A 25,409-nucleotide genomic window follows, 5' to 3' on the forward strand; every position below is an offset into this window, starting at 1 on the left:
TGCTTTTAATGGCCGTTGGACAATCCAACGCCTTTTCTGGTCTCTATTCTGCTCTGCTTAGTGCCCACCATTCTAGTACTCTCCCTAGTCTTAGATCTAAATGGGAAGCAGACTTGCGATCCATCCCCTCAGATACCTGGTAAGAAGCCATAGGGACTTCTCGTACAGCTACCTCTGCTCGCTTTCAACAAATTTGTTCATACTGCATTGAGTATATATTACTCCTAATAGATTGGCTAAAATAGGTGGGTGAGGTGATTCCAGGTGTCTAAAGTGTGCTGCATTAGATGGCACTTGTTGTGGTCTTGCCCTATGGTAAATGACTTTTTGGCATGCTCTGATAAAGGCGACAATCTCTATGGGTATTCCATCGGATATTTTTATGCCCACTGTGTCCTAGCAGTAATTTATGAGTAAGTATTGGATGTACACTCTAGACCACAGGTTCTCAAACTCTGTCCTCAGGACCCCACCCGGTTCATGTTTTGCAGGTCCCCTGTAGATTTTCAAAATGTGACCGTTGGTGATACAGTGCAGCTTCTGGGTGACATGGAAAATGTGAACTGTGTGGGGTCCTGAGGACCAAGTTTGAGAACCACCGCTCTAGACGATATATTCTCAATATCTGTGCTCTTGTCAAAGTATTTATAGCGCATTCCTGGATGGCAATACAGGCCCTGATGTTAGTCTATGGGTTACAACAGAGTTAACCAGTGGATCCCATGAGAAGTTTGTATACATATCTAGAAAACCCCTTAATAAATTTTATTAACTATGGGATAGATGGCTTTCCTCCCCATTTAGCCAGCCCCTCCATGTCTCTGCAGTGTAATATTGCCTGGTTATTATGTTAAATGTATTGTCAAATATTGTACACTGTACTATGTGCAGATCCAAACTATATTTCCTGTTAGTTGCCTAAATATCTTCTTGTATATCTCTGAGCAGCAATTCTTTACTTGTAGAATGCCATCGATTGACTCAAAATTGACACCACACCAGCTTTTACCTTTTTTTCTTTTTTTTTTCTTGTTATACTGTACATGTTTTCTTGTTTCTGCATACATATTGTGGTTTACAAATTCTACTAACATAGATGCTTGCTTTGTATGCTGTTTAATTCAATTTTTAAGATTTTTAAAGTCTCTCTTCAGGGGGACTGCTGCAGCTTCCTATCAGTTTGACAGGTGCAGCAACAACTGACTCTGCAGGGCAAGCTCCTTCTCTTGTCCTGAGGCTCCCTGCATTGCATACTTTGAGAGGGTTGTGCCAGTTTTTGCCCCCCCCCCCCCCCCTTTCCTACCTTCATTGCAGCCTTGCTTTTAGTTATGTACCCTGTAAAGTTTCCAGAAAACCATCTGAAACGATTACCACTATTAGAAGCGGATGTAATGGAGTTCGGTGGCCGTGCAGGATTTTTTTTAGGGGGGAAGGGGGGGGGGGGGGGTGTCAATTGCTTAAAAGACAAAACTATGCCTTGTGAGTGATTGCCCCTTTAGAAAAAAAGTGAGTTGGGCCGCATCCCGTGCGGCTGCCCCACTCTGGTGCCACTATATCCAGCCCTTGGTGTTTGAAAATGCAAGTGTATTGGGAAGTGTGTATGTTATTACCCTGAAAGTATTTTGTCTGTGGTCTTTCCCATTCTAAAATAGTTTCTTTTTGACCAGATTACACCTGTGTTGTACAAGATTATGCTTGCAAAGAAGAGTAATGAAGATTCAACTGAATTGAAGGCACAATTTCTGGAGAAACTCATAAAACTCGATGAGGTAACATTGTGAATTTTTATTGCTTAGGGTTGGGTATGAAATCACAGCAGTCACAATCCTGAGTTAGGGTGCAGACAGCTGCATCCTGACTGTCACAATCTGCTGTGAAGTAACTGGTTTGAGGTTGGTTTCCTAAATGTTTATGTACCTCAACTTTACTGCGCTGCATGGGCTGTCTAGTGGGTTTTACCTACACATTTATTTATATTTTTGTGCATTCAGCTATTGTCCTGAGCCAGTTTTCTAACTTCTGGTGTGCCATGTCTGACTAGGGAAACATTTGGGATTGGTAATCTTGTCTGGGGCCAGGCTGGCAACCCCCATTAATCCTTGTCTTCCTAATCTTTTATTCTGTCCCCTGGTACCACCTCCATCCCTCTCCCAGTTTCCTACATCTCATCCTCTCTCCTCTCCTCTGTCTGCCTCCCTACCCCTCTTCTGTTTCCCCATTGCAATTCACTTCTGCCCCTTCACACCATTTATACCCAACCACTCAACCCTACTCTCTCCCTCTGCCTGTCTCCTCGCCTCTCCTCCACCAGTATCAAACTGCACTCACTCCTGCAGTTTCCCTTCCTAGCCAAGGCCCCAGCACCATCATTACACCCTCTCTATCCCTTCCTTCCAAATTACTCCTACCTCAATGCTACAGCAATCCTGATAATCTCATTCACATCTCTCCCACAAACTCTCATACCCCCTATCCTGTGCACTCTGGAATGCCAGATCTATTTGTAACAAACTGGTCCCCACTCATGACCTTTCCATTTCCAACTCCCTGCACCTTCTGGCCATTACAGAAACCTGGATTACTCCCTATGACACCACTTCTCCTGCTGCTCTCTCTGCTGGGGGCCTCACATTCTCACACACCCTGACCCTGGGGTCGCCATGGGGGAGGTGTTGGGATCCTTTTACCCTCAAGCTACACATACCAACTTATACCTCCAGAACCTTCTCTTACATTCTCTACATTTGAGGTCCATGCAATACACCTCTACCAACCTACTAATCTTCGAGTTGCTGTCATTTACCGTCCACCTGGCATTTCCTCCAAATTCCTCGACAACTTTGCTTCCTGGCTACCTCACTTCCTCTCTTGACATTCCCTCCATTATTCTAGGTGATTTCAACATCCCTATCGATAACCCCACAAAATCACCTGCCTCTAAACTCCTTAACCTCACCTCTTCACTTGGTCTCTCCCAGTGGACCACCTCACCCTCCCATGTTAACGGGAGCTCACTGGATCTGGTTTTCACTCACCGCTGTGTTTTCTGATTTCTCCAATTCCCAATTTTCCCCTCTCTGACCACCACTTGCTCTTTCAACGTATCTCTCTGCTTCCCCATCTCTCCCTCCTAAGGCTACCATCACTAAGCGTAACATTGAGGCTCTTGACACCTCATCCCTATCCTCCCTGTTTGACTCGCTTCTCTCTCCTCTTCTCTCACATGTCCTGAACAAGCCACATCCCTATACAATGCATCTTACTTCTGCCCTTGACTCTGTTGCTCCGCCAACCACTATTCACCCTCACAGATCAACACTAACCCTGGGACACCAAATGCACCAGATATCTACAAAAATGCTCACGTACTGCCGAGCGACAGTGGAGGAAATCACGCTCTAAAGCAGACTTCCATTTCAAATTCATGCTCTCATCCTACAGTGCTGCCCTTTCCCTCACTAAACAATCATACTTCAAAATCCTCATCTCTACCCAGTCTTCCAACCCCGGCGCCTCTTTGCCACTGTTAACTCCCTCCTCTGCCCACCACCTCCTCTCCCTTCCTCATTGTCTGCTCTTGACTTTGCCACTTATTTCACATCCAGGATTGACTCCATACGTCAGGATATCACATCCCACCAGACCAGCAACCAGCCACCACCCATCCCTTGCCACCCCTCCCCTTCCCTCTTATCAACTCTGACATCTTTCTCCCATGTATCTGGCGAGGAAGTCATGGCCCTCATCTGTTCCTCCCCCCCACAACCTCCCCGCTGACCCTATCCCCTCCCACCTCCTCCGCTACCTCTCTCCTTCTGCCTGTTCCCATCTTGCCCACCTTCTCAATCTCTCCCTCTCATCAGGCACTGTCCCCTCTTCCTTCAAGCATGCTCTTGTCTCCCCTATTCTTAAAAAACCTACCCTTGATCCTAACACTCTCTCCAACTATCGACCCATCTCTCTCCTCCCCTTTGCCTCCAAACTTCTTGAGCGTATTGTCTATAATTGCCTCACTGCCTTTCTTTCCGCTCACTCACTGCTTGACCCATTCCAGTCTGGTTTCCATTCTCTCCACTCCACTGAAACTGCACTCACAAAAGTATGCAATGACCTCCATGCAGCCAAATCTAAGGGCCACTACTCTCTGCTTATTCTTGACCTCTCTGCTGCTTTTGACACTGTGGACCACCCTCTCCTTCTGCAAATCCTTCACGCTCTTGGTCTGCGTGATTCTGCCCTCTCCTGGCTGTCCTACCTCTCTGATCGTTCCTTCTGTCTCCTCTCATGATGCTACCTCCCCCCCACTTCCACTAACTGTTGGTGTCCCCCAAGGCTCTGTTCTTGGTCCTCTCCTTTTCTCTCTATACGTCCTCTTTAGGTGAACTCATTAGTTTTTAACTTCCAATACCACCTCGATGCTGATGACACTTAAATCTACCTCCTCCCCTGATCTCTCCACGGCTCTCCTCACTCGTACCTCAAACTGTCTTTCTGCTATCTCTTCCTGGATATCACAGCGCTTTCTTAAACTCAACGGGGTATATTTACGAAGATCCCGATTTTGACCGAGATGGTGTTTTTTCTTCAAAGTGTCACCTCGGGAATTTACTAAACTCAAATCACGGCAGTGATGAGGGCATTCGTATTTTTTTTTGGGAAGTCCAAAAAAAAAAATACGAATGAATACACAATCGGTCAAATACACCTGCAAATTGGTAGAACTCGGTAATTTACTAATTTGTAATTCACAAACACTGCCGGCAATAGCCAAACGCTGCCGTGAAAAAATACAAATCGCAAGAAAGTACTAAAATAAAACGGACCTGCTTTTTTTTTTTTTTTTTTTTTTTTTTACAGTGTTCTGATAAACATGCACGGATCCATGAGATCCGTGCATGTTTATCAGTGGGAAGGGGTGGGAAAGTGTTGTGTGTGTTTTTTTTTTTTTTTTTTTTTATAAAAAAAATGCGTGGGGTCCCCCCTCCTAAGCAAAACCAGCCTCGGGCTCTTTGAGCCGGTCCTGGTTGAAAAAATATGGGGAAAAAAAGTGACAGGGGTTCCCCCATATTTAATCAACCAGCACTGGGCTCTGCGCCTGGTCCCAAAAATACGGGGGACAAAGCGTAGGGGTCGCCCGTATTTTTAAAACCAGCACCGGGCTCCACTAGCCAGGTACATAATGCCACAGCCGTGGGACACTTTTTTTTTATATAGGTCCCTGCGGCCCTGGCATTACATACCCAACTAGTCACCCCTGGCCGGGGTACCCTGGAGGAGTGGGGACCCCTTCAATCAAGGGCTCCCCCCCCCCCCCCCCCTCCAGCCACCAAAGGGCCAGGGGTGAAGCCCGAGGCTGTCCCCCCCCCCCCTCCCAATCCAAGGGCGGCGGATGGGGGGCTGACAGCCTTTTTGATATGTGTTGAATATTGTTTTTAGTAGCAGTACTACAAGTCCCAGCAAGCCTCCCCCCGCAAGCTGGTACTTGGAGAACCACAAGTACCAGCATGCGGTGGAAAACCGGGCCCGCTGGTACCTGTAGTACGACTACTAAAAAATACCCCAATAAAAACAGGACACACACCTTGAAAGTAAAAGTTTATTACATACATACATACTGTATGTAATAAACGTTTACTTTCAAGGTGTGTCCTGTTTTTATTGGGGTATTTTTATAGTAGTAGTACTACAGGTACCAGCGGGCCCGGTTTTCCACCGCATGCTGGTACTTGTGGTTCTCCAAGTACCAGCTTGCGGGGGAGGCTTGCTGGGACTTGTAGTACTGCTAATAAAAACAATATTCAACACTTATCAAAAAGGCTATCAGCCCTCCATCCGCCGCCCTTGGATGGGGGTGGACAGCCTCGGGCATCACCCCTGGCCCTTGGGTGGCTGGAGGGGGGGGACCCCTTGATTGAAGGGGTCCCCACTCCTCCAGGGTACCCCGGCCAGGGGTGACTGGGTATGTAATGCCAGGGCCGCAGGGACCTATATGTGTCCCCCGGCTGTGGCATTATGTACCTGGCTAGTGGAGCCTGGTGCTGGTTTTAAAAAATACGGGGGACCCCTACGCTTTTTGTCCCCCATATTTTTGGGACCAGGCGCAGAGCCCGGTGCTGGTTGATTAAATATGGGGAACCCCTGTCACTTTTTTCCCCATATTTTTTCAACCAGGACCGGCTCAAAGAGCCCGAGGCTGGTTTTGCTTAGGAGGGGGGACCCCACGCTTTTTTATTTATAAATTTTCACAGTTTTTTTACTTTTTACGAAAGGTGCACAATGAAGCCCAGCACAGATCCGGCCGAGATTCATTGTGTTAAAGTCGGCAGTGTTTTACAATTCACTCCCGTAAAACACTGCCAAAAAATACGAATGACATTGAAATCGGTAAATACGAAAATGCAGAATACGATAGCTTAGTAAATTAGTCGTAATAAATTCAAAAAGTTGCAAATTTACACTTTCGATGTCATTCGTGTTTGAACTTTAACCTCATTCGGGAAAATACGAATTTTAGTAAATATACCCCAACATGTCTAAGACTGAGCTGATCATCTTCCCACCCTCCCGCACAGCCTCACCTCCCACAATCTCATTATCCATTGATGGCATGACTATCTCCCCTAGCCCCCAAGTACGCTGTCTTGACGTAATCCTTGACTCCTCGCTCTCCTTCAAACCACACATTCAGCACCTCTCACAAACCTGTCATTCATCTCAAAAACCTTTCCAGAATCTGACCTTTTCTCACCCAGGATGCCACTAAGATCATTATTCACTCGCTGATTATTTCCAGACTGGACTACTGTAATCTCCTACTAACTGGCCTCCCTAACAATTGCCTCTCCCCACTCCAATCTATCCTCAATGCCGCTGCCCAGCTCATCTTCACCAAACGCACTACGTCTACCTCCCCTCTCCTACAGGCCCTTCACTGGCTTCCCTTCCCTTTCAGAATCCAATTCAAACTTCTCACACTCTCTTACAAAGCTCTCACCCACTCCTCCCATCTACATCTCTGACCTTATCTCCCTTTACTCTCCCACCCGTCCTCTTCGCTCTGGTAATGCACGCAGACTCTCTCCTGTCTTCTGATTACTTCCTCCCACTCCTATCCAAGATTTTTCACATGCTGCTCCCTTTCTCTGGAATTCTTTACCTCTCCACCTCTCTACAAAACTTCAAACGGGTTCTTAAGACCCATTTCTTTACCAAACCCAGCCAAATCTCATCCTAACCCTCTGTTCCATGCTCTCTATGTACCCCATCTGTGTCACCCCTGTCTGTCTACCCCTCCCATTAGAATGTAAGCTCTCACAAGTAGGGCCCTCTTCCCTCATGTGCTTATACTTTTCTTACTTTAATAGTCCTCAACTGCCCAGATCCTGCAGTTTTTTTGGCCACCTGGAACTTCTCTCTGTTTACTGGTGTAGTTATGCTTAGTTGCCCTGTACTTGTCCTATATGGTCTTCAACTGTAAGTCACTGTTTTCCTGTTTTGATTATGTGCATATGTACTCTGTAATTGGGTGCTGCAGAACCCTTGTGGCGCCATATAAATAAAGGAGAATAATGGGGAATGTACTGCTCCACATGTTAGAAATGATCAGTGTGACAACCAGGTGCTGCTTTACTGCATCCATGGTGGTGGCCCCAGGCTGTCATGTTCATTGCTCATCTTGTTCAGCTAATGACTAGTTCCTGGTAGTTTTATGTGGAGGTCTGCCTCCACCAGCTGCTTAAAGTTGGTCCTCCAAAGTCAATTTCTAGTCCCACAAATTTGGTTACAATGATCATTGTTCCTGGACAGCTGCTCAGAAGGAACTAGCTTGGAGTAGAGGCTTTGCCTTATCAGTGCAGGGGTTGATCAATGCATCCTTGCAAACATCTGTGACTGTCAGTTACACCTGGAATGCCTAATTTCTCTGACGTCCTAGTGGATGCTGGGAACTCCGTAAGGACCATGGGGAATAGACGGGCTCCGCAGGAGACTGGGCACTCTAAGAAAGAATTAGATCTACTGGTGTGCACTGGCTCCTCCCTCTATGCCCCTCCTCCAGACCTAAGTTAGAATCTGTGCCCGGCTCGAGCTGGTTGCACACTAGGGGCTCTCCTGAGCTCCTAGGAAAGTATTTATTAGGTTTTTTATTTTCAGTGAGATCTGCTGGCAACAGACTCACTGCTATGAGGGACTTAGGGGAGAGAAGCGAACCTACCTGCTTGCAGTTAGCTTGGGCTTCTAGGCTACTGGACACCATTAGCTCCAGAGGGATCGAACACAGGCCCAGCCTCGGTCGTCCGGTCCCAGAGCCGCGCCGCCGTCCCCCTTGCAGAGCCAGAAGACGGAAGATTCCGAGGAGAAAATCGGCGGCTGAAGACTCCGGTCTTCATTAAGGTAGCTCACAGCACTGCAGCTGTGCGCCATTGCTCCCCATGCACACCACATACTCCAGTCACTGATGGGTGCTGGGGGGGGGGGGGGGCGCCCTGGGCTGCAATTGGATTACCTTAAAAATGGCAAAAAACACATAATATAGTCTAATAAACTATATATGTGTAAAAATCCCCTGCTATAATATAAATAAAGGAGCGGGAGAAGTCTGCCGTGAAAGGGGCGGGGGTATCTCCCTCAGCACACTGGCGCCATTTTCTCTTCACAGTTCCGCTGGAAGACAGCTCCCCAGGCTCTCCCCTGCAGTTTCCAGGCTCAATAGGGTAAAAAGAGGGGGGGGCACTAAATTTAGGCGCAATACTGTGTATTATAGCTGCTATAGGGAAAATCACTTTGTGTAGTGTAAATCCCTGTGTTATATAGCGCTGTGGTGTGTGCTGGCATACTCTGTCTCCCCAAAGGACTTTGTGGGGTCCTGTCCTCAGTCAGAGCATTCCCTGTGTGTGTGCGGTGTGTCGGTACGGCTGTGTCGACATGTTTGATGAGGAGGCTTATGTGGAGGCGGAGCGGGTGCCGATAAATGTGATGTCACCCCCTGCGGGGTCGACACCAGAGTGGATGGATATGTGGAAGGTATTAACAGACAGTGTCAACTCCTTACATAAAAGGTTTGATGACATAACAGCTGTGGGACAGCCGGCTTCTCAGCCAGTGCCTGCCCAGGCGTCTCAAAGGCCATCAGGGGCTCAAAAACGCCCGCTACCTCAGATGGCAGACACAGATGTCGACACGGAGTCTGACGCCAGTGTCGACGACGACGAGACTAATGTACATTCCACTAAGGCTATCCGTTGCATGATTATGGCAATGAAAAATGTGTTGCACATTTCTGACATTAACCCAGGTACCACTAAAAAGGGTATTATGTTTGGGGAGAAAAAGCAACCAGTGGTTTTTCCCCCTTCAGATGAGTTAAATGAAGTGTGTGAAGAAGCGTGGGCATCCCCTGATAAAAAAATTAGTGATTTCTAAAAAGTTACTAATGGCGTACCCTTTCCTGCCAGAGGACAGGGTACGTTGGGAGACATCCCCGAGGGTGGATAAAGCGCTCACACGCTTGTCAAAAAAGGTGGCACTACCGTCTCAGGATACGGCCGCCTTAAAGGAGCCTGCGGATAGAAAGCAGGAGACTATCCTGAAGTCTGTATATACACACTCAGGTACTATACTGAGACCTGCTATTGCTTCAGCTTGGATGTGCAGTGCTGCAGCAGCGTGGTCTGATTCCCTGTCTGATAATATTGATTCCCTTGACAGGGACACTATTGCTAACCATAGAGCATATTAAAGACTTAGTCTTATACATGAGAGATGCACAGAGGGATATTTGCCGGCTGGCATCTAGAATAAATGCAATGTCCATTTCTGCCAGGAGAGTATTATGGACTCGGCAGTGGACAGGTGATGTGGATTCTAAAAGGCACATGGAGGTTTTGCCATACAAGGGTGAGGAATTGTTTGGGGATGGTCTCTCGGACCTCGTTTCCACAGCGACAGCTGGGAAGTCGACATTTTTACCCCAGGTTCCCTCACAGCCAAAGAAAGCACCGTATTAAGTACAGTCCTTTCGGCCCCAGAAAGGCAAGCGGGTTAAAGGCGCGTCCTTTCTGCCCAGAGGCAGGGGTAGAGGGAAAAAGCTGCACCATACAGCCAGTTCCCAAGAACAGAAATCCTCCCCTGCTTCCACTAAATCCACCGCATGACGCTGGGGCTCCACTGGTGGAGCCAGGTGCGGTGGGGGCCCGTCTCCGGAACTTCAGCGACCGGTGGGTTCGCTCACAGGTGGATCCCTGGGTTCTCCAAGTGGTATCTCAGGGATACAAGCTGGAATTCGAGACGTCTCCCCCTTGCCGTTACCTCAAATCGGCCTTGCCAGCTACTCCCCCGGACAGGGAGGTGGTGCTGGCGGCAATGCACAAGCTGTTCCTCCAGCAGGTGATAATAAAAGTTCCCCTCCTTCAACAGGGACAGGGTTACTATTCCACAATGTTTGTGGTACCGAAACCAGACGGTTCGGTGAGACCAATTCTAAATTTAAAATCCTTGAACACTTATATAAGAAGGTTCAAGTTCAAAATGGAATCGCTCAGGGCGGTTATTGCAAGCCTGGAAGAAGGGGATTACATGGTATCACTGGACATCAAGGATGCGTACCTGCATGTCCCCATTTACCCACCTCACCAGGTGTACCTCCGATTTGTGGTACAAGACTGCCATTACCAATTCCAGACGTTGCCGTTTGGTCTGTCCACGGCACCGAGGGTATTTACCAAGGTAATGGGCAAAATGATGATACTCCTTCGAAAGAAGGGAGTTCTAATTATCCCATACTTGGACGATCTCCTTATAAAGGCAAGGTCCAGGGAGCAGTTGTTGGTCGGAGTAGCACTATCTCAGGAAGTGCTACAACAGCACGGCTGGATTCTGAATATTCCAAAGTCGCAGCTGGTTCCTACGACGTGTCTGCTGTTCCTGGGTATGATTCTGGACACGGAACAGAAGAAGGTGTTTCTCCCGGAGGAGAAGGCCAAGGAGTTGTCATCTCTGGTCAGAGACCTCCTGAAACCAAAACAGGTGTCTGTGCATCACTGCACGCGAGTCCTGGGAAAGATGGTAGCTTCTTACGAGGCAATTCCATTCTGCAGGTTCCATGCAAGGATCTTTCAGTGGGATCTGTTAGACAAGTGGTCCGGATCGCATCTTCAGATGCATCGGCTGATCACCCTGTCCCCGAGGGCCAGGGTGTCTCTGCTGTGGTGGCTGCAGAGTGCTCATCTTCTAGAGCAGGCATTCCCAACCACGGTCCTCAAGGCACACCAACAGTGCAGGTTTTAGTGATATCCAGGCTGCAGAACAGATGGTTAAATCAAAATAACTGCAGTACTAATTAAGTCACCTGTGCTGAAGCCTGGATATCACTAAAACCTGCACTGTTAGTGTGCCTTGAGGACCGTGGTTGGGAATGCCTGTTCTAGAGGGCCGCAGATTCAGCATACAGGACTGGGTCCTGGTGACCACGGATGCAAGCCTCCGAGGTTGGGGGGCAGTCACGCAGGGAAGAAGCTTCCAAGGACAATGGTCGAGTCAGGAGGCTTCCCTACACATAAATATTCTGGAACTAAGGGGCATTTACAATGCCCTAAGTCAGGCAAGACCCCTGCTTCAAAACCAGCCGGTGCTGATTCAGTCAGACAACATCACGGCGGTCGCCCATGTAAACCGACAGGGCGGCACAAGAAGCAGGATGGCGATGGCAGAAGCCACAAGGATTCTCCGATGGGCGGAAAATCACGTGATAGCACTGTCAGCAGTGTTCATTCCGGGAGTGGACAACTGGGAAGCAGACTTCCTCAGCAGGCACGACCTCCACCCGGGAGAGTGGGGACTTCATCCAGAAGTCTTCCAACTGATTGTAAACCGTTGGGAAAGGCCACAGCTGGTCATGATGGCGTCCCGCCTAAACAAAAAGCTAGACAGATATTGTGCCAGGTCAAGGGACCCTCAGGCGATAGCTGTGGACGCTCTAGTGACACCGTGGGTGTACCAGTCGGTTTGTGTTCCCTCCTCTTCCTCTCATACCAAAGGTGCTGAGGATAATAAGAAAGAGAGGAGTAAGAACTATACTCATCGTTCCGGATTGGCCAAGAAGGACTTGGTACCCGGAACTACAAGAAATGATCTCAGAGGACCCTTGGCCTCTGCCTCTCAGACTGGACCTGCTACAGCAGGGGCCCTGTCTGTTCCAAGACTTACCGCGGCTGCGTTTGACGGCATGGCGGTTGAACGCCGGATCCTGATGGAAAAGGGCATTCCGGATGAAGTCATTCCTACGCTGATAAAAGCTAGGAAAGATGTCACAGCAAAGCATTATCACCGCATATGGCGAAAATATGTTGCTTGGTGTGAGGCTATAAAGGCCCCCACAGAAGAATTTCAGCTGGGTCGATTTCTGCACTTCCTACAGTCAGGAGTGACTATGGGCCTAAAATAGGGCCGAAATCTGGACTTTAATGGATCCCAGTCTATTTTCTTTCAAAAAGAACTGGCTTCACTGCCTGAAGTTCAGACGTTTGTTAAGGGAGTGCTGCATATTCAGCCCCCTTTTGTGCCCCCAGTGGCACCTTGGGATCTCAACGTTGTGTTGGATTTCCTAAAATCACATTGGTTTGAGCCACTTCAGACCGTGGAATTAAAATCTCACGTGGAAAGTGGTCATGCTTTTGGCCTTGGCTTCGGCTAGGCGGGTGTCAGAATTGGCGGCTTTGTCCTGTAAAAGCCCCTATCTGATTTTCCATATGGACAGAGCAGAATTGAGGACGCGTCCCCAATTCCTCCCTAAGGTGGTATCAGCGTTTCATTTGAGACAACCTATTGTGGTGCCTGCGGCTACTCGGGACTTGGAGGCCTCCAAGTTGCTGGACGTAGTCCGGGCCCTGAAAATGTTTCCAGGACGGCTAGAGTCAGAAAGACTGACTCGCTGTTTATCCTGCATGCACCCAACAAGCTGAGTGCTCCTGCTTCTAAGCAGACTATTGCTCGCTGGATCTGCTCCACAATTCAACTTGCACATTCTGCGGCTGGACTGCCGCATCCTAAATCAGTCAAAGCCCATTCCACGAGGAAGGTGGGCTCTTCTTGGGCGGCTGCCCGAGGGGTCTCTGCTTTACAACTTTGCCGAGCTGCTACCTGCAAACACGTTTGCAAAATTCTACAAGTTTGATACCCTGGCTGAGGAGGACCTTGAGTTTGCTCATTCGGTGCTGCAGTCATCCGCACTCTCCCGCCCGTTTGAGAGCTTTGGTATAATCCCCATGGTCCTTACGGAGTACCCAGCATCCACTAGGATGTCAGAGAAAATAAGAATTTACTCACCGGTAATTCTATTTCTCGTAGTCCGTAGTGGATGCTGGGCACCATAGCAAGTGCGGATTCTCTGCAATACTTGTATATAGTTATTGCCTAACTAAAGGGTTATTGTTATGAGCCATCTGTTCGTGAGGCTCAGTTATTATTCATACTGTTAACTGGGTATAATTTCACGAGTTGTACGGTGTGATTGGTGTGGCTGGTATGAGTCTTACCCGGGATTCCAAATCCTTTCCTTATTGTGTCAGCTCTTCCGGGCACAGTTTCCCTAACTGAGGTCTGGAGGAGGGGCATAGAGGGAGGAGCCAGTGCACACCAGTAGTCCTAATTCTTTCTTAGAGTGCCCAGTCTCCTGCGGAGCCCGTCTATTCCCCATGGTCCTTACGGAGTTCACAGCATCCACTACGGACTACGAGAAATATAATTACCGGTGAGTAAATTCTTATTTTCCTGTAAGTACTCCAGGTTGTTCTGGTTAACTGAAACATCTAGTTTCCTTATAAGAGTATTGAACTTTAGGTTGGCAGGGAGATGATCAGGGCCAGATTTAGACCTCATGGGGCCCTAAGCAAGATGTCAGTTTGGGGCCCCCTCCAACTACACAATTTTTCACTGCCTCCATAGCGCCCCACACAGCTGCTATTGCTGCATGCACATGCTTCCTTACAGATGCAGTGCACTGCATCCTCCTGTCTTTTCAACTGAGGGCTACTCTGAGTGTGATGTGACCACACAGTGCAGAAGAGGAGACAGAATGGCATATGTTAGAGCAGGCACCCAGCAGGTTCCAATCAGTGCATTGACAGTCTGCCAGGGCCCAGAAAAATTAAACCGTGCAAACAAATACCCTCCATTAAACAGCCCTGTGGCAGACCCTAAGCAGTCGCTTAGTGGTAAATCCAGTACTGGAGATGAGACTTTAGTTTGGGTGGCGTGCCAAGCACTTGACACCTTGGAAATGCAGATACCAGAGTCCTGATGCCTCTAGGCTTAAGTGCAAAGTGAATTGATATTAAGAATGTGCATTTGCACATACCCATATGGGATGGACATCTGATCTTTTCCGTGTGTGGTCCAGAACCAGTATTGCCAGTTCAGGTGATTTTTGTTTGGTTTGGGGATATATGCACTGGTATTTGCAAAGATTATGGCCATAATGCCTGCTCTTCTACAGTCCAACAGAACTGTGTGTTTCAATTGGCTGAACTTTTGACCATTTTCTCATCTCTGCTCCAGATCCTTGTGCAGATGTTGGATTATCAATAAGTCAAAATTGACTCTAAGCCAATGTAGGTTTTCCTGAGGTTCTTTAACACCAGTCTGTTTATACATTCCCCAGATTTCTCAGCTGGCATCCAGAGTGCTGAGCAGGGGGTGACTAAGATGATGGTACTTGTGCTATATCTTTTTCTTTAACTCCACACACAGCTCCTGCCCTTCTAACCTTTTTGTCTTTAGTCATTGTTTTCAGGGGAGTACTAAACTTGGGGGTATCTTGTGCAGTGGGACCCTCCCACCTGATGAATGTGCCTTCAATGCAGTGCACTGGTTCCCTGATTTACCTGTCGCACCATATTTCCAGTGATAAATTCAGAAAGATGGCGCATATGCATTGGAGCAAAGACTCTGGCACACTACTAGTCACTGCTAGCTCCTGCTTTGCATCTTTCTCTATATCTCCCTAAAAAGATGGTTGTGCAGGAGTAGCATGGGAGGCACAGTGGTTGGTCCCAGGTGTGGGGTCTGGACCCATAGGGGCCATGTACACTGCACACCCTGCACCCATGACAGAAAGATATGCCACTAGTTGTTCTATACTCTGAAGGGCTTGGTTCAAATATTGCTGAAGTACTTCCAGCAGACATGGGGTGTAAGGGAACTGAGGAAGCCGCTGATGTGGTAGAAGGCGGAGAAACGTGTTTTCTAGGTGACTGAGCCAGGTGTATCCTCCATTCATTGCAATCTAAAACCAGCATACATCCATGGCACAATTATCAGTATCTGCAATTGCGGCTAACCACCAGCAGAGGGAGCCCGAACACTGGATGCCTGTGAAAGATCTTAAACTCCAGATAGTCTGCAACAAACGGATAAGCACCAGCAGAGGGAGTGAAATCACGGGATCATCATAAATATTTGAACCAGCTGGAGGTGATATAAATGGCTAATATGCATGGTAATATTTCTCTAACGTCCTAGTGGATGCTGGGAACTCCGTAAGGACCATGGGGAATAGCGGGCTCCGAAGGAGGCTGGGCACTCTAGAAAGATCTTAGACTACCTGGTGTGCACTGGCTCCTCCCACTATGACCCTCCTCCAAGCCTCAGTTAGATTTCGTGCCCGGCCGAGGTTGGATGCACACTAGGGGCTCTCCTGAGCTCTTAGAAAGTTATAGTCTTAGAATTTGTTATTTTCAGTGAGACCTGCTGGCAACAGGCTCACTGCAGCGAGGGACTAAGGGGAGAAGAAGCGAACTCGCCTGCTTGCAGCCGGATTGGGCTTCTTAGGCTACTGGACACCATTAGCTCCAGAGGGATCGACCGCAGGCCCAGCCTTGATGTTCGGTCCCGGAGCCGCGCCGCCGTCCCCCTTACAGAGCCAGAAGCAAGAAGATGGTCCGGAAAATCGGCGGCATGAAGACATCCTGTCTTCACCAAGGTAGCGCACAGCACTGCAGCTGTGCGCCATTGCTCCTCATACACACTTCACACTCCGGTCACTGAGGGTGCAATAAAAACACCTTGGCTGGCTAAAATACCTCAATATATAGCCCCTGGGGCTATATATGAGGTAAATACCCCTGCCAGAATCCCATAAAAAGCGTGAGAATAGGCCGTGAAAAAGGGGCGGAGCCTATCTCCTCAGCACACTGGCGCCATTTTTCCCTCACAGCTCGGCTGGAAGGAAGCTCCCTGGCTCTTCCCTGCAATTCTACAGTACAGTAAGAGGGAAAAGAGAGGGGGGGCATTAAAATTGGCACTGTATGCAGTATATTATATAAAAAGCAGCTATTAGGGACATAACTCAGTTAGTCCCTGTGTGTGTGTGTGTGTGTGTGTGTGTGTGTGTGTGTGTGTGTGTGTGTGTGTGTGTGTGTATATATATATATATATATATATATATATATATATATGTGTGTGTGTGTGTGTGTGTGTGTGTGTGTGTGTGTATATATATATATATATATATATATATATATATATATATATATATATATGTGTGTGTGTGTATATATATATATATATATATATATATATATATATATATATATATGTATGTATGTGCTGGCATACTCTTACTCTGTCCCCCCAAAGGGCTTTTGTGGGTCCTGTCCTCTGTTTGAGCATTCCCTGTGTGTGTGGAGTGTGTCGGTACGGCTGTGTCGACAGTTTGGAGGAGGATAATGATGTGGAGGGGGAGCAGATGCCTTTAGCAGGGATGTCGCCCCCCTGGGGGTCAGACACCTGAGTGGATGGTATTATGGCAGGAAATGAGTGCACGTATAGACTCCTTACATAAAAAATTTGACGACATGCCGACTGTGGGACAGCCGAGTCTTCAGCTCGTGCCTGTCCAGGTGTCTCAAAAGTCATCAGGGGCTCTGAAACGCCCGTTTCTCAGGTGGCACAAGTAGATGTCGACACGGATACTGACACCAGTGTCGACGACGATGAGTCAAATTTAATGCCCGTTAAGGCCATTCACTGCATGATTGAGGCAATGAAAGAGGTGTTAAATATTTCTGATTTACATCCAGGTACCACAAAAAAGGGTATTATGTTTGGGGAGAAAAAACTACCTGTAGTTTTTCCCCCGTCAGATGAATTAAATGAAGTGTGTGAAGAAGCGTGGGCTTCCCCTGATAAGAAATTGGTAATTCCTAAGAAGCTACTAATGGCGTTCCCTTTCCCGCCAGAGGATAGGTTACGTTGGGAAACACCCCCGAGGGTGGATAAAGCGCTCACACGTTTGTCTAAAAAGGTGGCACTACCGTCCCAGGATACGGCCGCCCTTAAGGAACCTGCTGATAGAAAGCAGGAGGCGATCCTGAAGTCTGTATATACACACTCAGGCATTATACTCAGACCAGCTATTGCGTCAGCATGGATGTGCAGTGCTGCCGCTGCGTGGTCAGATAAACTGTCAGAAAATATTGACACGTTAGACAGAGACACGATCCTGCTAACAATTGACCATATAAAAGACTCAGTCTTATACATGAGAGATGCACAGAGGGAAATCTGCCGACTGGCATCTAAAATAAGTGCATTATCTATCTCTGCTAGGAGATGCTTATGGACTCGCCAGTGGACTGGAGATGCAGATTCCAAAAGGCACATGGAAGTCTTGCCTTATAAGGGGGAGGAATTATTTGGGGATGGTCTCTCCGACCTAGTTTCCACAGCAACGTCTGGGAAGTCAGCATTTTTACCCCATGTCCCCTCACAGCCTAAGAAGGCGCCATTTTATCAGGTTCAGTCCTTTCGGTCCCAGAAAAACAAGCGGGGAAAAGGAGGGTCTTTTCTGTCAAGAGGCAGGGGAAAAAGGCTGCAGCAAACAGCAGGTTCCCAGGAACAAAAGTCCTCCCCCGCTTCCTCTTCCAAGTCCGCCGCATGACGGTGGGGCTTCACAGGCGGAGCCAGGTACGGTGGGGGCCCGCCTCAGGAATTTCAGCGATCAGTGGGCCCACTCACAGGTGGATCCCTGGATCCTTCAAATAGTATCTCAGGGATACAGGCTGGAATTCGAGGCGACTCCACCCCGCCGTTTCCTAAAATCCGCCTTGCCGATTGCTCCCTCAGACAGGGAGGCGGTGCTAGCAGCGATTCACAAGCTGTATTCCCAGCAGGTGATAATCAAGGTACCCCTACTTCAACAAGGCCGGGGTTACTATTCCACACTATTTGTGGTGCCGAAACCGGACGGTTCGGTGAGACCCATTTTAAATTTGAAATCCTTGAACACATACATAAAGAAATTCAAGTTCAAGATGGAATCGCTCAGGGCGGTTATTGCAAGCCTGGACGAGGGGGATTACATGGTATCCCTGGACATCAAGGATGCTTACCTGCATGTCCCCATTTGCAATTCTCACCAGGAGTACCTCAGATTTGTGGTACAGGACTGCCATTACCAATTCCAGACGCTGCCGTTTGGACTCTCCACGGCACCAAGGGTATTTACCAAGGTTATGGCGGAAATGATGATACTCCTTCGAAAAAAGGGAGTTTTTAATTATCCCATACTTGGACGATCTCCTAATAAAGGCACGATCCAAGGAACAGTTGTTAGTGGGAGTAGCACTATCTCAGGAAGTGCTGAGCCAGCACGGCTGGATTCTGAATATCCCAAAGTCATAGCTGGTCCCCACGACACGTCTAATGTTCCTGGGAATGATTCTGGACACGGCCCAGAAAAGTGTTTCTCCCGGAGGAGAAAGCCAGGGAGTTGTCTTCTCTAGTCAGAGACCTCCTAAAACCAAAACAGGTATCGGTGCATCACTGCACGCGGGTCCTGGGAAAGATGGTAGCTTCTTAGGAAGCAATTCCATTCGGCAGGTTCCATGCCAGGATTTTTCAGTGGGACCTGTTGGACAAGTGGTCCGGATCGCATCTTCAGATGCATCGTTTAATAACCCTGTCTCCACGAACCAGGGTGTCTCTTCTGTGGTGGCTGCACAGTGCTCATCTTCTGGAGGGCCGCAGATTCTGCATACAGGACTGGGTCCTGGTGACCACGGATGCCAGCCTACGAGGCTGGGGGGCAGTCACAAAGGGAAGAAATTTCCAAGGACTATGGTCAAGTCAGGAGACTGCCCTTCACATAAATATTCTGGAACTAAGGGCCATTTACAATGCCCTAAGTCAAGCAAAATCCCTGCTCCTACACCAGCCAGTGCTGATCCAGTCAGACAACATCACGGCAGTCGCCCATGTGAATCGACAGGGCGGCACAAGAAGCAGGACGGCGATGGCAGAAGCCACAAAAATTCTCCGATGGGCGGAGAATCATGTACTAGCACTGTCAGCAGTGTTCATCCCGGGAGTGGACAACTGGGAAGCAGACTTTCTCAGCAGGCACGACCTCCACCCGGGAGAGTGGGGACTTCATCCAGAAGTCTTCCAAATGATTGTAAATCAATGGGGTCGTCCACAGGTGGACATGATGGCGTCCCGCCTAAACAAAAAACTAGAGAAGTATTGCGCCAGGTCAAGAGACCCTCAGGCGATAGCTGTGGACGCTCTAGTGACACCGTGGGTGTACCGGTCAGTTTGTGTTCCCTCCTCTACCTCTCATACCAAAGGTATTGAGAATAATAAGAAAGCGAGGAGTAAACACAATTCTCGTGGTTACGGATTGGCCGAGAAGAGCGTGGTACCCGGAACTTCAAGAGATGATCTCAGAGGACCCGTGGTCTCTGCCGCTCAGACAGGACCTGCTGCAGCAGGGCCCCTGTCTGTTCCAAGACTTACCGCGGCTGCGTTTGACGGCATGGCGGTTGAACGCCGGATCCTGAAGGAAAAGGGCATTCCGGAGGAAGTCATTCCTACGCTTATTAAAGCCAGGAAAGATGTTACGGCAAAGCATTATCACCGCATATGGCGGAAATATGTTGCTTGGTGCGAGGCCAAAAAGGCCCCAACAGAGGAATTTCAACTAGGTCGATTTCTGCATTTCCTGCAAGCAGGAGTGAATATGGGCCTAAAACTGGGCTCCATTAAGGTACAGATCTCGGCTCTGTCGATTTTCTTTCAAAAAGAACTAGCTTCAGTACCTGAAGTTCAGACATTTGTGAAAGGAGTGCTGCATATTCAGCCCCCATTTGTGCCTCCTGTGGCACCTTGGGATCTCAACGTGATGTTGAGTTTCTTAAAATCACATTGGTTTGAGCCACTAAAAACCGTGGATCTGAAATATCTCACGTGGAAAGTGGTCATGTTATTGGCCTTGGCTTCAGCCAGGCGAGTGTCAGAGTTGGCGGCTTTATCATGTAAAAGCCCTCATCTGATTTTCCATATGGATAGGGCAGAATTGAGGACTCGTCCCCAGTTTCTCCCTAAGGTGGTGTCAGCGTTTCACCTGAACCAGCCTATTGTGGTGCCTGCGGCTACTAAGGATTTGGAGGACTCCAAGTTGCTAGACGTTGTCAGGGCCCTGAAAATATATGTTTCCAGGACGGCTGGAGTCAGAAAATCTGACTCGCTGTTTATCCTGTATGCACCCAACAAGCTGGGTGCTCCTGCTTCTAAGCAGACTATTGCTCGTTGGATTTGTAGTACAATTCAGCTTGCACATACTGTGGCAGGCCTGCCACAGCCAAAATCTGTCAATGCCCATTCCACAAGGAAGGTGGGCTCATCTTGGGCGGCTGCCCGAGGGGACTCGGCTTTACAACTTTGCCGAGCAGCTACTTGGTCAGGGGCAAACACGTTTGCAAAATTCTACAAATTTGATACCCTGGCTGAGGAGGACCTGGAGTTCTCTCATTCGGTGCTACAGAGTCATCCGCACTCTCCCGCCCGTTTGGGAGCTTTGGTATAATCCCCATGGTCCTTACGGAGTTCCCAGCATCCACTAGGACGTTAGAGAAAATAAGAATTTACTCACCGGTAATTCTGTTTCTCGTAGTCCGTAGTGGATGCTGGGCGCCCATCCCAAGTGCGGTTTATCTGCATTACTTGTACATAGTTATTGTTAACTAAATCGGGTTATTGTTGAGCCATCTGAGAGGCTCTATTGTTTCATACTGTTAACTGTGTTTCATATCACGAGTTGTACGGTGTGATTGGTGTGGCTGGTATGAGTCTTACCCGGGATTCAAAATCCTTCCTTATTGTGTACGCTCGTCCGGGCACAGTACCTAACTGAGGCTTGGAGGAGGGTCATAGTGGGAGGAGCCAGTGCACACCAGGTAGTCTAAGATCTTTCTAGAGTGCCCAGCCTCCTTCGGAGCCCGCTATTCCCCATGGTCCTTACGGAGTTCCCAGCATCCACTACGGACTACGAGAAACAGAATTACCGGTGAGTAAATTCTTATTTTCAACCATATAATTAGTGTGTGCACACATTTTAAAGAGAACATTATATTCTCCAGAGGACATTATTAAAGACTAGTCTTCGACATTATATATACTGTAAGCCTCTATTTTGTTTTTTTATGGCATATGATGATTATGTATTGTGAATTAGAGGAATATGGAACATATGAATTGATGTACTGTTCATCTATGGTTTTTATTGATTGAATATTTTTATGCTGCAGCATATATTGTGATATTAGAATTGATAGAATATACGTTAAAAAAAAAAATTCTTAATTTTATGTTGTCTCTATTGATTGGTGCAGACAGCACCCCTCTTTATTTGCAGGGAGTTAATTCCCGGGCAAAGTAGTATTTGTAAGGGAAAGGCGCACAGGCAAGAAATCCACTCTATTGAAAGAATAGGATTTAACCTATTAAACAGCTGTGGCATGAATCACCTGGGGCAGAGAATTATATTTGGGTTGGTCATATTGTTTCTTTGCAGAGTAAAGACTGGCTGCTTTCTTTTTTTTTTTTTTTTTTTTTTAATGATCCTACAGTATTAACCTCAACATTCATTTCCAGTCTACTCTGAACACTTCACAATATTTTTAGGCTAAAGGTTGCACCGAGGTAGCTGGATAGCTAAGCAACAAAAGTGGGCAGCACAAACACGTGGTACTGCAGTGGCAGACAGGATGGCAGTATTAAACTAGGCCCCAAAGAGCACATAATGCAAAGGAAAAGAGGTGCAAGAAGGAATTGTCCTTGGGCCCTCCCACCCACCTATGTTTAAACAGGACATGCACAGTTTTAATAAAACCATCATTACTCTGGCTGGGTCCACAGGTTATCCACAGGATAACATTTGGATATGCCAGAGCGACAGCGGAAATGGCACCAAACAGTCACAAGCTTTCTGGCCTCCCAGGATGCATTGGGCTCCTCCATATAATCCCACCCACTGACTCAATCAAATCAGTTTTTTGTTTGGTGCAGCAGGAGCTGGACCATGGTCACAGGGCTGCTGTTAAGGCAGCCCTAAGCTTTTGTTTTATTTTTATAGTCTTACTATGTTTTGAGTGATCTTTCCTAACAGCGTCTCAAACGCATGCTGGAAAATCGCTCCAACTCCCCACCAGGTCACAACGCTTACCTGCAGGTATTAGTGCTGTCTCGACGGGCGTCTGTGTCTGATGTTCTAGCAGGTCCAACAGACGTTACCAGGCTGTGGCCGGAGCATAGGGAGAAGGTAAGGCATCGATTCCACTAACTAGAGTAATTCTGATACGACCGCACTGTATTGGAGGAGACTACCAAACAGTGGCTGATGCGCCGCCACTCAAGTGCAACAGCGCTATGCTGCAGGGATCATAGGTGCCAGGACTAGGCTGAGGCCGCGATCCTTGTAGTGTATGTCAGCAGTGGAGAGTCTGATGCTCTCCTGGTGTCCCAAACCCCCCCCCAGTTCATTACCAGTTTCCGTGCGTCTCCTGCCATGAACTGATGACCTCACTTCCGTCTCGGACGCTACCACGAGGGTACTCGGTCGCAGCTTAGGCCGCTGCGGTTGTGTACACTAGAGTTGCCGCCGAGATCGGGTCACAGACAGGAGCGTCTGTGTACACTCATCGTTCTCTGAGCATCTGGGTCCGTTATTGAGCATCTGTCTCATCAGTTAACTGAGCGGCAGTGTACACCAGTAGCGTCTGAATCCACTCGGCATCCTTCGGGCGTATATGTTCGATTCTGTAAGTGGGGTGAGTCTCCCTGTATCCCACTCTAACTGAGTAAGGGTTATACAGTACTAAAATCCTATCTTAGTTTGAATAGTTAATTTTTGGTACACAATGCATGAGACCTGTACAGTTTTCTGCATAACATGTCTGAAAAACTTGTGATTGTAGCTGTTTAAAGACAGAAGTACAGTAATTGTAATCCTACGTACTAGAAAACTATTCTGTGGTTGATTATCCTGTTGGAGAAAGAGTGCTATATAAATAAAATTATTATATTCTCATAACAATGTCTAACATGTGACAGTGTGATTTCTGACTTTTATGTTTGTCAAGAATTGTTTCTGAACCAACTCAGGTGCTCGGATTGTGGTCAGATTTATATCGCTTCTATATAAGTGATTTTCAGTCAGTGTAGCTTTTGTAAAAACTGCTTATTTACCATGTCTGTGAGTGGCAAAAGTGACGAGGACACTTTATCAGGGGCTCCTACACCCTTAACATGCTTATCTTGTAAAATAGGGATTTTGGATGGAATAGCCCAGTATGTTACTTATGAGGGGTTATGTGTTAACTGTTTTGTGTATAAGCAAACTAAAAAGCAGGCCCTAGTGCAGCAACCAGAGCCACCATGGGGTGTGTTCACACACTTTGTCTACAATAGCTAACAGATTAGCACCTGCAGTTCCACCCCCAGGAATAGGTTACACTATTAACCCATACATGCAGCTCCCTCCTTATGGTTTGATGCCAACAGCTTCTACAGGTAGCCAGGCTATTAATACCAGGGTAGATACAGCCATGTTACAGACTACACAAGATGATACAACAGATGACGATAGTGTATTCAAACACCCCATATGATGATCATTCGGAGGGCTTCAGCACAGAGAATATAGCTGAGCTTATTGATGCCATGAAGGCTATTCTGTGTCTGGAGGAACCTTCCAAAGCAGTGTCAAAATCTAAGGCACCTATGTTTAAACGTCCAAAATCGGTTAAGACTGAGTTTCCAGAGTCGGAGCATCTGACGGAAATTATGGAAGGACCATGGGCTACACCCAATAAGTATAAGATTCTGAAGAAATAGGATTCTTATTTTCCAGCGGGGGACTGTTCAAAAAGAAGTTCCTCCTAAGGTAGATGCACATGTTGTACGACTTGTGCGCAAGTCTGTTTTACCATTGCCGTTTACCTCACTGGATGATGTCAGATAGAAGAGTAGATGGTTTCTTGAGAATTTTTCTCTCAGGGGCTGTTGTAAGGCCAGCTATGGCTTCAGCCTGGATGGCAAAAGCAATGGTAGAATGGGTGGAGGAACTGGAGAATGGCCTCTCCACACCTACCAGGGAGCAGGAGTCTCAGCTAGGCTATATAAAACAAGCTGCGCAATATTTGGAAGAAGCAGCAATTGATATGGGTATGATTTGCTTCTAAAGCATCAGCCTTAACGGTAGCCGCTCGTAGAGCAGTCTGGCTACGTACTTGGAAAGCGGATGCAGATTCCAAGAAAGCTCTGGAAGCATTGCCTTTCATTGGGAATACTCTGGAAAGCAATTGACAGATATTCTGGAATCAGAAGCTGAATCCAAAAAGGTTAAGTTTCTGGCTAGTTATAACCCTAAACCGAGGGGGTCAAAATTTCGACAGTTTCGATGGCAAGGTAGATCCAAAGGAAAGGTTGAGGCTACCCAACCCCAGTACAATAAATCGGCTAGGGGTAGGAAGCAGAAGCCATCAGTTTGAGGGTACGGGCCTCTGCCTGGAGGATTCCAGGGTTGGGGGCCGACTCCTTCACTTTGCACACGTTTGGCAGCAGTCGATGACTGATGCTTGGGTGCAGAAGGTGGTATCTCTCGATTTTTTTTTTTTTTTTTTTTTTTTTTTTTTTTTTTTTTTTTTTTTTTTTTTTATATATGGTTTCCCTTTCAAGAAGCAGCCTCCTCAAAGGTTCTTTTGCACCAGCCCATCTCGTATAGTCGAAGGCCAGGGCTTTGCAAGAAGCAGTTCAGAAATTGCTTCAGTCTAGGGTAATTATCCTGGTATCCCTGACATAGGGGACGCGGGTTTTACTCAAACCTGTTTTTGATCCAGAAGCCAAATGGATAATTCCGACCAATTTTCAATCTCAAGAGGTTAAACGAATACATTTGGGTTCCAAAGTTTTCACATGGAGATGTTACGCTCCATAGTATTGGCCATGGAACCAGGAGATTACATGGTATCTCTGGATGTACAGGATGCTTACCTGCATGTGCCCATAGCACGGTCACATCAGTTACCTCAGGTTCATGATCCTCCAGCAACATTTTCAGTTCCAGGCCTTGCCCTTTG

At 47.5% G+C, this 25,409-nt stretch overlaps 1 protein-coding gene across 1 annotated transcript in view; it reads left to right on the forward strand.

The window, feature by feature from the left end:
• LOC135056607 (glutathione S-transferase omega-1-like) overlaps positions 1-25,409 on the forward strand; it is a 71,145-nt gene that overhangs the window by 33,095 nt on the left and 12,641 nt on the right. The window contains exon 5 of the mRNA XM_063962006.1: positions 1,668-1,769. Within this exon, the coding sequence (XP_063818076.1) occupies positions 1,668-1,769 (102 nt within the window). The remainder of the gene's footprint in view (positions 1-1,667; positions 1,770-25,409) is intronic.

Source organism: Pseudophryne corroboree, chromosome 3 (genome assembly GCF_028390025.1).
Source record: "Pseudophryne corroboree isolate aPseCor3 chromosome 3, aPseCor3.hap2, whole genome shotgun sequence".
Lineage (NCBI taxonomy): Eukaryota > Metazoa > Chordata > Amphibia > Anura > Myobatrachidae > Pseudophryne > Pseudophryne corroboree.